Raw genomic sequence first — 15,476 nt, 5'->3', positions numbered from 1 at the left:
GGGAAAGAAATAAAATGCCAGTTTTCTGCAAACTGGGATAGTCCACCCGAAGAGAGATTATACTGTTCACATTGATTTCTTGTCCTCTGTGCTGCTTCTCAGTTTGCTGTCCCTTGATTCAATACTAAAAGGAAAGCTTGCCATGTTCCTAACCCCAGCAAACTTCTTCCTGTACATATTCTCGCTACTATGTCATACCTTAGCCTCTACCATCCAACGGGGAATTCTAATCAGTAATATGACTGTACGTTGATGCTGTGGTGACAAAATGAATAGCACTTTTCAATTTTAGGCTTACTCACTAGGCCTGTTCACTGTATAGCTGATACTAAAACATGTTCTGCCCTGTGTTACGTGCTTCAGAATCAAGGAGAATAGCACAGCCTTGTCTCAGGAGAGGTATCTGTATGGGGTGAACTGTTTCTGGTCCTAAAATAGCCCCACCAGACTGGGATTTTTCCACCACAATCACAAGAGAGAGAAGGATCCTTTTCACCTTGGTCACTGCTAAACATTTCAGCCAAATTTATGGTGTTAAGTTGTTGGGGAGAGCGTTTTTTGAATTATTACTTAAAAAATAAATTATTTTTAAGGTCTGTTTTGATGGTATGCGTTTCCTAAGGGATTCTGAGAACAGCAACAGCTAAAAACAAAGTTTGTAAAACTGATACGTGTATCAAGAATATATAAATGCCAAATATTTGAGGGTGTTCTCAGAAAACCTTCAAGCACAGGAGAACAAACAGCTTCTCCCCTAAATGCATGCTTAATGCGTGAACAACCTGTGACGATATTGATAATAATTTCTAATGTATTAAATATTTATAGATTTTATTTTTAATGGTTCTTTATAATGTATTCTGGGAGAAAGAAAAAAAAAAAAAGAGTTCCTGCCCAACTAGATCGTAGCTGAATAAAAAGTGTTTGTGTTTAGACAAACCAAGGGGTTAGAGATCTGTACAACTGTGCAGAGGGAATAAAGAGTTCAAGATGCCTCTTCGCATTCTCCAGGGGAAGAGGTCTCTGCATTAGGGGTATTTTGCGACTGAGGCTGCTCTTTTACTGCTCTCCCAAACACACACACATAGATGTGGGACTAGAAAAGCAGAAAATATAAAAATAACTGAAGTGAGCAGGAGAGAGAAGAAGGTTCCACGTGCTCGAATTCAAACAGGGTCATCCAGTCAACAACAAACAGAAACACCTGTAGACCAAAAAGAGTCCATTAGAGGAAAGGTTAAGAAAGGGATATTGTCAGGAAAAGGTAAGTGGTTCATGGAGATGAAAGAGAGCAGATAGAAGAGGCCTCAGAGGTCTTGAGAGTTTCCACAGAGTACAGCAATGGCATTTCCTGGGGTCTTTAATTAGCAAAATTTGTTAATTAGATTGGGGATGTACTTTCCTGTTGTCCTTTTTAGTTTGCTTCAACTGCTGTGCACTCTGAACAGTGTGTACATCTGAGTAGAATTCTGATGATAGCGGTATTTTGATTTGCTTCTTTTAAGTATGCAGCACGTTTGGACATTTACATAATTTTTATTGTATGCTTAAAGCAGAAAATAGATGATCTTTTCCTGCTGTTTTTAGAAAGGCATATACAGGAAAGGGGAAGGAGCGAACTTGTCCATACAACGTAAAATAAACCATTTTATTTTGACTGTTTTCTAATTAAAAGTGATTTGGAAAGTTTGATACGTGATCATGTTGTGAATTATCTGCTATTCGTACAGGTGGTCATTATGCTGCCCTCTTTTACTGTTTCTAATAGCATGAATTAATTTGATTGACAGCTTTCCTTTGTGTTCTGTGCTTGCTTTCCATGCTTTCTTTCTTTTTGGCTGAGCCAGGAGACAAGCTTGCTAGTGAAGTATTTTACATCTTTCAGATGGCTTGTGACCTGAACTGTACAGCAGAAGGTATCTGCTGAGATCACATAATTTATTACCAGATTATGAGATCTGAAATGAAAGCGTACATTTATAAAATATTTATTTTATTAACCCTTCGGAAATCAAAGTGCTCACAGTTGCATTTGTGAAAGGTTCGTTTTTGTTTTGTTTTGTCATCATTACATTGATACAGCATCAATTCAGAGCATCCAGTTTTGACTTTGGCCAAAACTGTTGCTGTTACACTTTCAGTGTACCAGATGCAGAAGTTTGGGTTGAGTTCTGCTTCAGCGGATTACCAGATATCACCAGTGCTACAAAAATTAGACGAGGCCTTTGTGATTTCCTTGATAAGGAAGAACAAAAAGTTGGTTAGAGAATTTATTCTTGTATCAGGGAAACTGAATGAACAGATTCACCCTGATCTTCCCTTAAAATGGAGATGTCTTCATTGAGACATTAAATTCTCCTCTCCTAGCCATCTGAGAAAACGGTTAGAGACTCACTTTCTGAAGCTGACATCTTGCACAAAGCCCATTAAAAAAATGTCATGTACGCTTGTTAAAAAAAAATTAAAAAGGCTGCTGCCTTTCATGCTGTCCAGTTTATACCTGTTCATGTGATTCAGATACTGCTGCTGGGCCAGTAAGAGGAGCTGGCTTTCAGTGAAACTAGAAAAATTATGTTATCTTTGTCGTTATCAAATATCTTAAATCCAGTGAAGCAGAATCCAGCCCATCTTTCCTAAACTGATATGTCTGTCATGCAATGGAACCTTCTGACGATGAAAGCCTTTCTACATGTGAATGGGGGCCCATTTCGGTATTTACTGTTCTTTCTTGGATTAAGTATAAATTTGCAGCCTTTGGAACTTCACCCTCTCACTTGTAGCCTTGTTTTTTCCTAAAAGGCATTCAGTGATTTACAAATCATAGCATGTAAAAACTCATTAAAAAAAACCCAAACCCACTCACGATATCTGAATGCTATCCGTGTAAAATATAATTAGAGAAACACATGCACATAATTAGAAGAAATTGTTTTGCCATATCTAGCGCTGGCTTGACCAAAATAAAAATTGATTCCTCCGTTTTAGGCAGTTTATTGAGAGGTCTAAAGCAATTGTAGTTAAATGGCAGTATTTATCATTGCTAACAATATTTGGACTTAATGGACATTGTATTCTCATGACAGTCTGCTCGGGGTGGCATGATGATGATCAATTAAATGTTTAAACGACTAAGTGTAGCTATTGATCTACATGGTTGTTTAACTATGTTTCAAAGGGTAATTTGAAAGTTTCACAAGGCAAGTTAAGATAATTTGCTTCAGAAAAGGAGCTTGCCCATATGTAAACATTGGGCATTTAAACCTTTAGCACCTATCTGAGTCCCGCTTATCTCAGTAGGAATTAGATAGCGAGTCCTTTAGATACTCAGCGTTGAGGTGAGAATCCTTTGGAGGTACTGTAGCTTTTTCAACCTTATCTATAGTCATATACGAGTATAGTAATTTATACTCTGATCCAAGTCACACAAATTTGACAGTATTTCTGATTTGGGATTTTCGTGTATTTTGATAAAAAGTTTATTTTTTCACTAATTAGCCCGACTGTCTGCAAAGAATGAACTGTCGCATTTCACCTAGTAATTCTGTTTCCTGCTATTTGGAATCTTTAAATTCTGGTTAAAAAATAAAAAAAAAGGAAACAATCTCTCTAACTTGCTAACTTTCCATGAGCCAGACAAATCAGCTTTGTCCAACAGTAATCAGTTTTAAATATCTGTAAGTAGCAGCATATCATATAACCAGAAAAAAACCCAGGGGGTTTAAAATAAGTGTATATACGTGTGTATACAGTTCCACCTTCATTAAGCATCTGAAGACAGAACATGATCATACATGAAAATCATGCAACAGTGCTGTGTTTTATGAACTTCTCCCTCTCCCAATTTCCTGAACAAGGTGGCAACTATGACAGTCGATTTGATGTGGACAAGGGCACTGGAACTATCATTGTCGCTAGACCTCTTGATGCAGAACAGAAATCAAATTACAACTTGACGGTAGAGGCAACAGATGGAACCAGATCTATCAGCACTCAGGTAATGGACTTTCTAATGAAGCACTTACAGAAGATGGAATTTGTAGTGGAGGGTGGAGAGGGTGTTGCATTTTCTCGTTACCCTTTTTTTTTTTTTTTTTATCCTGGACAATGAATATTGTTTATATAAATTAGGGACTCCATCTAAAATAGAAGTGGATTCTGACATAGAGTCATGTTATTTGGTGGTCCAGGTGGGAGGTTGTATGTTACTATGCTGTAGCCTGAATCAGCCGCTGTTAAGTTATATCATGTTCCTACATTAGCTGAGTAAATGAAAACAGAAACTAAGCCCTTCCATGCGTGATTTACTTACAAGAAAAGGATTAATACTTCTTATGTGAATTACCCCTCTTTATTCAACTCCCCCAAAATCACCAAATAATATGATTACTTAGCTTAAATTTAAAAGATCACCATTGTAAGGTTGTTTGGATTTTCCCTCCCCCAAGATCTGTGGATGACAAATTGTGCAATGTCCAATTATCGTTTCATAAAATTGAGCTGCTCTTTCTGCATGGTGTGCAGAAACAAGGTTTAGATGATAACATCTCTGTGTATCTTCCCAAGGACTTTGTTTTGGCTTCAGTGGAGGTAGAGATTGCCAAACACTCAAAAGTAGCGAACACTCAAAAGTACAAAAAGTAGCAATAATAGACAAAGCAATTTTTTTTCAAATTACCTCTCTACTAAGGCTCCATGGTGGTGGCATTTCTTTGCAGTTGGACTAATAAGTTTGCTTTAAGGCAGAAGCCTTTTGTGACACTACCGGAAATAACTCCTAGTAAAGTAGGTTATGATGTATATCCTTCTGTTTTTCCCATCTAGTTTATTTGCCTATTCCAGAACCTGAATATATTTGGAAGTAAGGTTTAGCTGAGGTTGGTGTGGATGGAGCCATGAGCATAGAGGAGCTCCGCTTTTCTTCCAAATAGAAATGAAAGGATTTTATTGATTTAAGACTGTTGGATTAGGACAGTGATGTGTCTGTGTGGCCTACCCCTGTCACTGAACTACTGCTCAGGAACTCAAAGAGCAATAAGTAGGTTGCTGCTGTGTTTTTCTGTATATGGAAATCTGTTATGAACGCAATTTCTTGTTCTGCACTATGTATGTTTTTCTGTCGTCTTTTCTAATCTCTTATATGTTGCCTTCGTCCTTTTGGCCAGAGGGAGAGATGTTTCTTGTCAATGTTTAAGATGTAAAACAGAATCTTTATTGACCTGACTGTGTGTCTGGAGGCTTGATAGGTCAAACAGCCTAAATTCAATAGTAGAAGATTGCAAGGCTAGCAGTTTCCTTTGAGAGCTGCCTTTTCCTTTAATGGTGACAATTGTGAGTGATGTTCTAGACCACGAATCTCCAAACATGACATGTGCCCCCATCAGAACTTGCTGCTGTTATAGCCATGGGGCCATTGCTGCTGATAACCACCATAAAAGGTTTGGAGAATCCTGCTGTAAATATATGGCCCAGTTGTCATAAAAATATAGAGCAGATTCATTTCTACTGATTACAGAATGCTGGATAGAAGGCATGAATTAGTTTGAAAAAAAAACTCAGAAGAAACCCCAATCCAACTAAGAGAGAATTTCTTTTGCCAGGAAAGTCAGAAAGACAGCAAGAGGCTTTCCACACGCTTCCCCACCCTCCCAAGAATGCCGTCAAAAATGCCACCATGCAGAGTGTGTTGGGGGTAGCCTGAGGACTAGTAAGGGCTGAATTTGTGGTCTCGATGACTGCAGATATTCTATCCAGTGCTGCTGCTTCTATAGCTGAATTTATGCAGGCGTCCTGAGCCGTCACAGTTGAACCATAATCTGCTTTGTCTTCTGGAACAACCAAGAATTGGAAGGTCACAAAAATACTTTAACCCTCACCCCTTCTCTTCCTCGGGTTTCCGTGATTCATTTAGTTCTTCTTGGAAGTGCACAGTGTAGCTTTTGTCCAATTTCTTTAAATGAATTTGTTATTTTAGCATTTTGTAAAGCTGAGTGAACATTATAAACATTTACCACAGCAGCCTTCTGCAGAAGAATTGGAGTTGTAGTCTCAAATTTAACATCTCTTATTTCTGTGATTGCTTTTGGTATGTATTTTTTTTGTGTCTTTCCTTTCCTCTGGCAGCTAGAGTTGGCAGGAGCAGAGGTTGTGGTTTCTGTTACAAGGGAGCACAAAGACTTCCTTTGCATTGTCTTCCTTTTTCTCCTTGTGGGATAAGCACGAGTTACTGTTCAAGTCTCATGTTCCTGGGGTATATAGATGGAGGAGCATGGATTAGTTCAAACTCTGCAACTGTTGGTGCATGAACAGAACTCCTGATTTTTAACTGATTCTCTTATCTCCCCCGTAACTCCTGGCCCACCCAAATGGTCTGATCTGTTAAGATAAGTCCTATCCTTAAGAAGATGCATTTCAGCTGAAGCAGGGGAATTAAAAATGTTGATACGAAATCAAAGTTGAAGGTGTGATTTATGGCTGCCACTGTGTAAATTCCATTGCTCACTGCTGATATAACGATGATGAAAGTTTGAGTGTTGAGGTTGTGTTGGATTCTTCTAAGAGCTGATAAACGGTTAAAATGGAGTGACAGGCAAAAAAAAAAATAAATCTGTTTACTGAGTGCATACATTAGGAACAACAATATGCCATACACAGCTTTCAGCTTACAAAGTAATTGCTGTAAACATTGGAAATACAGTAAACAATTTAACAGACCTTGTTTAACAGCAGATTAAATAATTTTATGTTTAATTTGAAAAAGGAAATGACATTTTCAAGATGCTGAGGAGGGGGACAAGAAACCAAAATCTTATTGTGTAAAAGCAGTGTATTGAGTCTGACTTTAAAGTAGAAGGCATTTGCTGGCCTGAGGCCATTAACATCTGTAGAGCATTTGACTCTTTCAGGACTTCAGTTAAATAGCTTTTTTGAAAACTACAGCAGCAGTAGGCGTGGAGGCTATTAGAATTTTGCATGCATCTAAATGCCAAATGCATGATGCAAAACGAGGACAAACAAATTCCCGGCCTACAGTAGCAGTGTTAGATGATGTTACAGATGACTCCTGTCACACTAGGAAGGAATATGATTAAAAAAACAAATCAATGTACTAATTTTTTTGGATTAAAATGTTTTGGCCTTAAATAGAAAAGGTTATTCATAGGATGTAAGTAGCAATATATTAACTATTGAGTTGCTTTTTGGGGGGGGGAAAAACAAGAAAGAAAAAAAAAAATCCTGTTTCTAGTTATAGCTGCTTCCAGTCATTGCTATGTCTATCAATTTTTTTCACTGCAAGTAATGCTTAAGATGGTTTAAAGCTAATTGCAGCATCTTACCTATTGCTGTGCTAGTGCAGAATATTTAATTTTGCTTTATGCAAAATTTATATGGATATTATGCTTTGGGGTTGATTTGGGAATGAAGGATAGAATGTTCTTCAGTGATTAAATGTGCATTTTTGCTTGCGATCACCACACTGCTCCACAGAGACATTTTAGAATGGGAATGCAGTTATATTATCTCTGGATAATATAAATTTTTGTTTATGAAAATAAACACATCAAGGTAACTATAATGTCATTATGAATGCAGAGAGGAGGAGATTTTAAACTCCACATAGAATCAGCAAATGAAAAATTAGGTTAAAAGAATCCAAAGGAACATCGTGTTTAAATATTACACACTGAGTATGTTCTGTCAGTGGCACATATCTCCTCTATAACTTACTAATAATCAATGTGTTCTGATGCAAATTTAGGTTTCACCAGTCAAATAGTTAATGGATTTCAGGTCCTTCCCCTAAATAATCCTGAGCTGCTTTGTTCTCTGTATAACCAGGTTGCATGACTCTCAGTGAGATCAGAGGAGAGGGCAGTTGTGCAACACAGCCTTGCAAAATGAGTCAAGTTTCTTTAGTTCCAGACCATTTTGTTTCAGAGATCCCATTATGGTCTGTTAATGTCAAACTTTTCTACAGTGTGCCTCTTTAATATGCAACTTCTTTCTTAAGAGATAATATTACTGTATTTCATTTGAATTTAATCTTACAATTTCATTGAGAATTTATGTAGATGGTTTTATTGTATTATACATGTTACTTCAGAATAACACAAGCTGTTCATGTATTTTGTTCACAGGCCCACAAACTCATATTTTTCTGTGTGGGTCTTTAAAATTGCACTCAAAATTATTACTGCAGGTGCCTTTCATTTAATTTGAAGGCCTTGACAGTTTACATGAATATTTGGTCCTCTTACATTTAAAAGGAAATTGTACATCTAGCACCTGTCACTTAGCATCGGTTAAGAAACGCTGTCTTGAAAGTAGGGTTTCCTTAGTACGTTTATTTAACAGTTTAGATTGGAAGGAGCCCCTGGAGTTCATGTAGTTAAAACTCCTGCTCAAAGCAGAGCAAACTGTAAAGTTGGATCGAGTTGTTCAGGGAGTTGTCAGGTTCTAAGTGCCTGGGATGATGGGGGTGCCGCCTCTTCCTTGGACATGCTTTGATGTTGGCGTTTAACAACCCTCCTTGAAAATATATATTTATTTATTTTTATGTCTAATTATAGTTTCCCTTATTGGAGCTTGTGAGTTTTGCCTCTTGTCCCTTCACCGTGCACCTCTGAGAAGAGTCTGGCTGTCTTTCCTGCAGCCCTCCCTTTACACAGTGGATGGAGAGCTTTTAGATCCCCATTGATTTTAATGTCCCTTCACTGGGTTCGCTTCAGTTTGTCAAGATCTGTCTTGCACTGCAGGGCGCAAAACTGTAGTGGATCCCCGGTCCCACCAGTGAATGCCAAATAAAGGGGAATAACTCCTTTCCCCCTCCCTGCTGCTCCCCTGATTAAAGCAGCCCAGCATGGAGTTAGCCAAGTTACCAAAAGCGTGCGTGTCCATTCACATTATGCTTGTCCACCACAGTCTGCGGAGGGGCATGAAGTAACAACATCAGTGAGTGAGAAATGAATCCTAAAGGATGTAGATAAAACACCTTTCACTTGAGTCTAATAACTTTGGATTTTAGGTACATTTAAAATGATTGCACTAAGAGATCAAATTGGGTATTTGTAGTTGTGTTCACCAGTGTGGAGAAAAACTGCATGCCTGGGCAAGTAATTTCACAAGTAATGGAATACCTGAGCAAGCCACTCGTAGCGACTGAGTCATTATGTTTCTTCCTTAGCAATATTTTTGTTAATACTTCATATTTAATGGTGCTGTACATTTTGATGAGCTAGCTCCTTATCTGCTACCTTTTCAGAGGATGTCTCCTCATGTGTTTAGCGGTAAGGTCATTTTAACCGCTTCACTAGCTAATACCAGAGGAAGTTGATGCCAAGTCCTTCTGGTGGTATGATCAACAGATCACTTCTCAGTTAAGCTGGTTCATTGGCTCTGTGGTTAGTCTTGCAGGTACCAATGCTGGTTTCATTCCTGGCATTTAACTAAGTACTTTGCATGGCTTTTTTGTGGTGCTCCGTGCTAGAAATGCTGTTTTCCTGTATTCGTTTTGTGTAGTACCAGCAGCACAAGTGGCCATGTCTTCTGCTCCAGAGAGTCATCTAGCGCAGTTGCTCTGGAGTTGCATTCCTCCCACCTCAGGGTTTGACTGATGTTCCTGTATTTCCTCATTTGAAGGGAAATAGATATGAACTTAAGTAACAGTTTTGATTTAAATCGATCAAATTTGACACTTTATCTTTTCACTTGCGGTTTTTCTGGGTGTAAACTTAATCTGTTGGGGGGTGGGAATTGAATAAAAAACATTGTTGATATGTTCATTTTGAAAGCATAGTATCCATGAATTAAGTGTTGTAATTGTATATGGTCATTTAACCTTTTAGTTATACAAAATGTATTTGTTTAGTTTGGTTTGTATTGAGGGTGAGAGTTTTTCTGCATTTTTTAAATTTTTTGGCCATCTTCATTTGTTTTCATTTTTCTGAGGACCCATGTTCAGTGAGCAAGTGTTTTTACTAAAATGCTATGTAAGTGACTGTATTGGACCCTTCAGTATTTCTTCTTCCGAGATGCATTAAAATGTATTTTATTTATACAGAATTCAAAAAAAAAACCACCAACGACTGTGCTTGTGTTGCTTTATTACATCCTCTCTAATTATGACAGTCTAAAAAAAATCTCATATTTAGGGTCATATTATTTTCATTCTTGCTGTTCATTTTCCAGTTGAATTTGTTAGTGAATATGTTTAAAAACTTGACCTAATATGTATCCTGGGTCACCTACCATTCATTTTTCTCCTCACTGAAAATCAGTATTTATTCCAGCTCTTTGTTTCCTATCTTTAATCAGTTTTTAATCCATGGCAAAACCAAACTCCTTAGTTTCCATAGCAACATCTTGCAAGGGATTTTATCAATGTGCCAAATGATGAGTTTATTTGCTATTTCTTCTGTTTTCTGGGAAATCTAATAAATTATGGGAGGCAGCATTTTCCTATAAAAAGCAGCGATGGTTTGTAATTTTTCTGACAGACTGTTTCAAACGCTGAATAACCACCTATGTTTATGAGTATTTCCCTAAATGTACTATATCTCAGATTATGGCCGACTGACCCGCAACCCCTGGAACTACATCTACTAAAAAAGTTAGAGGTGCGTGTGTGTGGCTGCGGACGCTTGTGTGCACACACATACCCACGCGTGCCCCCCTCCCCACCCTGCCTGTCTGCAGGTGGAGCTTTGCGTTATTAACAGCGTGTGTTACGTTAGGAGGATTACCATTTTTTTTGTATTTGTTATTTTTTCCTCTCTGCAGTTCAGCAGGACCTGGGGGTGGCTCCCATCTTGTCTTGGTGATTTGTCTTCATTTAGCAGCTTATTGCAGCACCCAGTGATCTTGCTTACCCGCAGGTTTCAAATAAACTTAAAACCGTTTTTATTCTTTGTGTGGCTTTTTATTCTGTATCTGCTTTCTGACTCTTGAGATTCCACATTTGCCATCTTCCACTCTGTTCCTGTATTCCCTTTTATATCCTTCTCTGTTCTTTTTTATTAACCAAGTGAAATTCTCAGTGAAAATAATCTTCTGGTGACAGTTATTTCAGCTACCAGAGCGAGCAATATCAGAGTTTTTTGGGATGGCTTTCCTATGTTATAATACAAGAGTTATCACAAGCGTTCCGCACCCAGGTCTTTGTGTTCCCAGATTCTCGCTTCCATTAAGCAATCTGCCCCGTGGTGCTTCCAGGGTTGGTGCAGGACTTCGTTATGTAGATGCAAAAGTCTTTCTGTTTATACTTAAAATAAAATCCTTCTAAGTGTCTCCTAAACTCTTGGCAGCATTTGTAGAGTATATTCAAGGACTGCCTATGTATATCTGAAAGTTATTTAAATGTTTTCAGGCTGTATTAAACTTTGCCATTAGGAAGGACTCATTGTATTGGAGCTTAGGTAGGAGTTGCAACCTGGATAATACACCTGCATCTGAAATAAATATTTTAGGAATTGGTATGACTCCTGTTGATACACTTAACAGCTGTTTTTCATTGGTACGAATTTTAAAGTAAGATGCTAGTTTTGCAAAGTTGAAGTTGAGGAAGTTTTCTCTTCCTGTAGTGAAATAGATGGCATTTCCTTATTATTTATCACCATCAGGATTCATCTCATCTAGTTCTACTGCATACAATTTAGTATCTTATATCTCTAGACTCCACCAGGTATCAATGCAAAGTGAATAAGTATCTTCAAAGGGCAATTTAACCCACTTCTGTTATCATAAGTACTTATTTTAAACACCTGTTGATGGCACTTAACTGATCTAAACAAAGCAGCTAACCTTTGGGTGGCTAAAAGCATGGCTGTATGTGCAGCACATAAAGAATCATAGAATGGTTCGAGTTGGAAGGGACCTTAAAGACCATCCAGTTCCAACGCCCCTGCCCTGGGCAGGGACACCTCCCACCAGACCAGGTTGCTCCAAGCCCCATCCAGCCTGGCCTTGAACACCTCCAGGGATGGGGCAGCCACAGCTTCTCTGGGCAACCTGGGCCAGTGTCCCACCACCTTCACAGCAAAGAATTTCTTCCTAATCTCTAATTTAAATCTCCCCTCTTTCTGTTACCCCTCATCCTATGGCTCCCCTCCCTGATCCAGAGTCCCTCCCTATCTCTCCTCTAGGCCCCCTTTAGGTACCGGAAGGGGCTCTAAAGTTTTCCTGGAGCCTTCTCTTCTCCAGGCTGAACAACGCCAACTCTCTCAGCCTGTCTTCATAGGACAGGTGCTCCAGCCCTCTAATCATCTTCGTGGCCTCCTCTGGACCTGTTCCAACAGGTCCATGTCCTTCTTATGTTGGCATGTCCAAGAACTTGAAATTAGCCAAGCGTTCTTGGAGCTTTGCTGCCCAGCTGCCAAGTCCTCCACATTACTGTTACTCATATGATGTTATCACTGGTGAAAGAACAGGATGGTGGCTGAATTTCTTACTCTTTTTATACAAGAGCTCAATGCTGTGCGAGGCAAGTGGGTGTGCAAGGATCTTGTGTGGTTCCAGGGAATATTATTATTCAGACAGAGAGAGCATTGCCTGTGTAGCACATAGGTGAACCCATCTGAACTTTGGTGGGGAAATGCAATTTGAAGCATCAAAGTTACTATTACTGTAACTTCAGAGAAGTTGTGTTGGTGACCAGTTACCTATGCTGAGATTGTGCTTACAGGGCTGAAGAAGAGCAAATAATGCTTGTGGCTCTTCGAAATAATATGCTTTTTGGGAATTCCATCGCTTTTCCATTCTTGCCTAGGCTTGGAAACATAAAGAGCTGAAAGAGGATTGGTTCTATATGAGGGCAAGGAGGAGAACAGTGCATCCGCTGCCTTGGAAAACATTGGTTACAATTCCAAATTTGCACAAATAAAAAGGAGTTTACCCACCCTCGGATCCATATTGAATTTTTTATGTTATTTTTTTTTAATTTCAAAATTAATAAGGAATTCTTTTTCATCTTGCTTTAGACAAAAATCATTCCCTTTAAGGTATCTTACCTTAGGCATTTTTGATTGTACAGATTTCTCGTTTGACTTTGGGAAAGGTGAGGCAGATTTGGGTTTAGTGACATTCTTCTTCCCTACACCTCTTAGATCTCTCCCCTTCCCCGAAAAAAATATTTGTCTTGCAGTGGAATTATTTCAGTATTATGGTCTGATTTTTAATGAAATAGCCTCTTTTCATCTCTGATTCCCAAATATCATCGATGCTTTCCCCTTCCCATTGTATCATTTCAGGTTTACATCAAAGTTATAGACACAAATAATCACAGGCCTCAGTTTTCTGCTTCAAAGTATGAAGTTGTTATACCTGAAGACACCATGCCAGAGACAGAAATTCTGCAAGTCAGTGCCACGGACAGAGATGAGAAGAATAAACTGATTTATACTATGCAGGGCAGCACTGATCCCATCAGTCTTAAAAAATTTCGTCTGGACCCTGGAACTGGCTCTCTTTATACTTCAGAAAAACTGGATCATGAGACCATGAACCAGCATATTCTCACAATAATGGTAAATAAACGTAATATTTCTTCTGTAGTCAATAACATTTTTTTAATGTCTTTTTTAATTTTTCCCCTCAATTCAAACTTTTAGTTTTATGTTTAATTTGTGTGCAGTCTTTGCCTCTGACTGGTACAGATTGAACCTTGAATTACTGCTAATATTTGCTGAACTACTGAAATAACGGTGCTTAATTACTAGTAATGTGCTAACTGTTTCAGGTTCGAGATCAAGATGTTCCCGTGAAGCGCAACTACGCTAGAATCATCATTAATGTTAGCGACACAAACGATCACGCTCCATGGTTCACCAGCTCTTCCTATGAAGGACGGGTGTACGAGTCAGCAGCTGTTGGATCCGCAGTACTGCAGGTTACAGCATTAGATAAGGACAAAGGAAAAAATGCAGAAATTGTGTACTCTATTGAATCAGGTATATTGACTTTCTTACTCCTCAGTTTATTTTGAAACAGTGCTCGCTGGTCCTTTGTTTCAACTGTAGGCGTGTATAAAAAATAGCTGTAAAAAAAGCGGGCAGTACAGGTGTATGTGTCATATTCTGTGAGACGTATATAAGATACAGCCTCAGAGCATTCAAAAGACAACTAAAATGACAAAGATTCATCTCCCTCCCTTAGCTGTTTAAATTATCCTTTAGATACATGTGCAACATTTTAGTAGTATTAGAAGAAAAAGCTACCGTGAAACATTTATGAGGGGTGTGTTCTTTAGAAATTACAGAAGCATTAAATTCAGATCTAAAAAAAAAAGCATTCTTTTTGGATAATGTAAGTGATATTTCTTGGCATAGGCAAAGCAAGGATTTGATGAAAAGAGTAAGAGCCTGTGATAAGACGCGTGCTCTCGTGTTTAGCACAATGTGAAAGAAAGGAGCTCAGAAATAACTTACAAATATCCATATACTTAACCACTGAATAGTCCCAGTTTTTAAGTTAAACTTTCTGATAGACGTAGCGAAGAAGGAGTTGCTTTGCATGGTTCCCTCTGGCTGATTTTAAATAGGGGGACCGCTATCCTAGCTCAATAATATATATAAGAAAGTCTGGTCGATTTGGCGTGGCTCCTTGCAGATTGCAGGCCAGAGAAGAGCTGCTGCTATTTATTTGTAATGTCAAAGTATCTTTCTGAACTTGCCTATAACAATTCAATTCAAATGATGGCAATTTTGAATAATATGAAAACAGGATGACATTGACTGAGTTCACTTACCAGACAGAAGTGAGTTTTGGCTCAGTCCATTAAATCTAGATACAAGCCAGCCATTACCAAGGTCCTGAACTCTTTAGGCACTATGACTGGAAAAAAAAATTTTTTTAAATTTCATTACCAATGTGCGGCACTACTTTCAAGGTAGAAAGTAATTTAAAATAAAAATCCCAGTAACAAGCATAAGAGACCGTATATTAAAGGGAACAGTAGGTAAAAAGTTATTCAGTTATTGTTGCATGCAAGGTGATATGTGGAAATGCTTTTTTTTATTTGACACAAGTTGCTTTGTAAAGCATAGGAATCATTTACTGTAAATATTTTCCTTTTCTTCCCCCAAAGTGTTGTCTTGGTATGAAAACATACTTCAAAACTGTGTTAAAACAAAGCTGTGATTATGATACACCGAAGAGGAAGAATATTTTTAAGTGTCTCATAAGTTGCTTAAAATATCTGTTTGTTTTCTGTTATTTGTAGAAATATGACCTTTTTACTAAGCAGGACACTAATATCCATAAAACTTTTCTCTTGCCTTTCCCATTTCAGTAGTGCTTGTTTTACGAATGCCAAAGCATAGCAAGAAAAAACTGTGTGCGTGCTGTCTAGAATGAAGTTACACCTTGTTCTCTTCCTTTCTTCTAGCTTTTTGTAAGGAGGAAATGTAAGACTTTCTTAGGTTTGGGTTACAGGACTCTGATCTACTGGGAGGTTAAAGCATTATAACTGGTGTTCCAAGCATGTG

At 38.3% G+C, this 15,476-nt stretch overlaps 1 protein-coding gene across 7 annotated transcripts in view; it reads left to right on the top strand.

The window, feature by feature from the left end:
* The window catches only part of FAT1 (FAT atypical cadherin 1), a 112,776-nt gene that overhangs the window by 64,071 nt on the left and 33,229 nt on the right, over nucleotides 1-15,476 (top strand). For all 7 annotated transcript variants that reach the window (XM_054202891.1, XM_054202894.1, XM_054202893.1 and 4 more), the window contains 3 exons: nucleotides 3,855-3,994; nucleotides 13,242-13,517; nucleotides 13,730-13,940. In XM_054202891.1, coding sequence (XP_054058866.1) covers nucleotides 3,855-3,994; nucleotides 13,242-13,517; nucleotides 13,730-13,940 — 627 coding nt within the window. The remainder of the gene's footprint in view (nucleotides 1-3,854; nucleotides 3,995-13,241; nucleotides 13,518-13,729; nucleotides 13,941-15,476) is intronic.

The sequence above is a fragment of the Rissa tridactyla genome, chromosome 5, assembly GCF_028500815.1.
Source record: "Rissa tridactyla isolate bRisTri1 chromosome 5, bRisTri1.patW.cur.20221130, whole genome shotgun sequence".
Lineage (NCBI taxonomy): Eukaryota > Metazoa > Chordata > Aves > Charadriiformes > Laridae > Rissa > Rissa tridactyla.
Note: the sequence above shows the minus strand (reverse complement) of the source record. Positions and strands in the feature narration are given on the sequence as shown.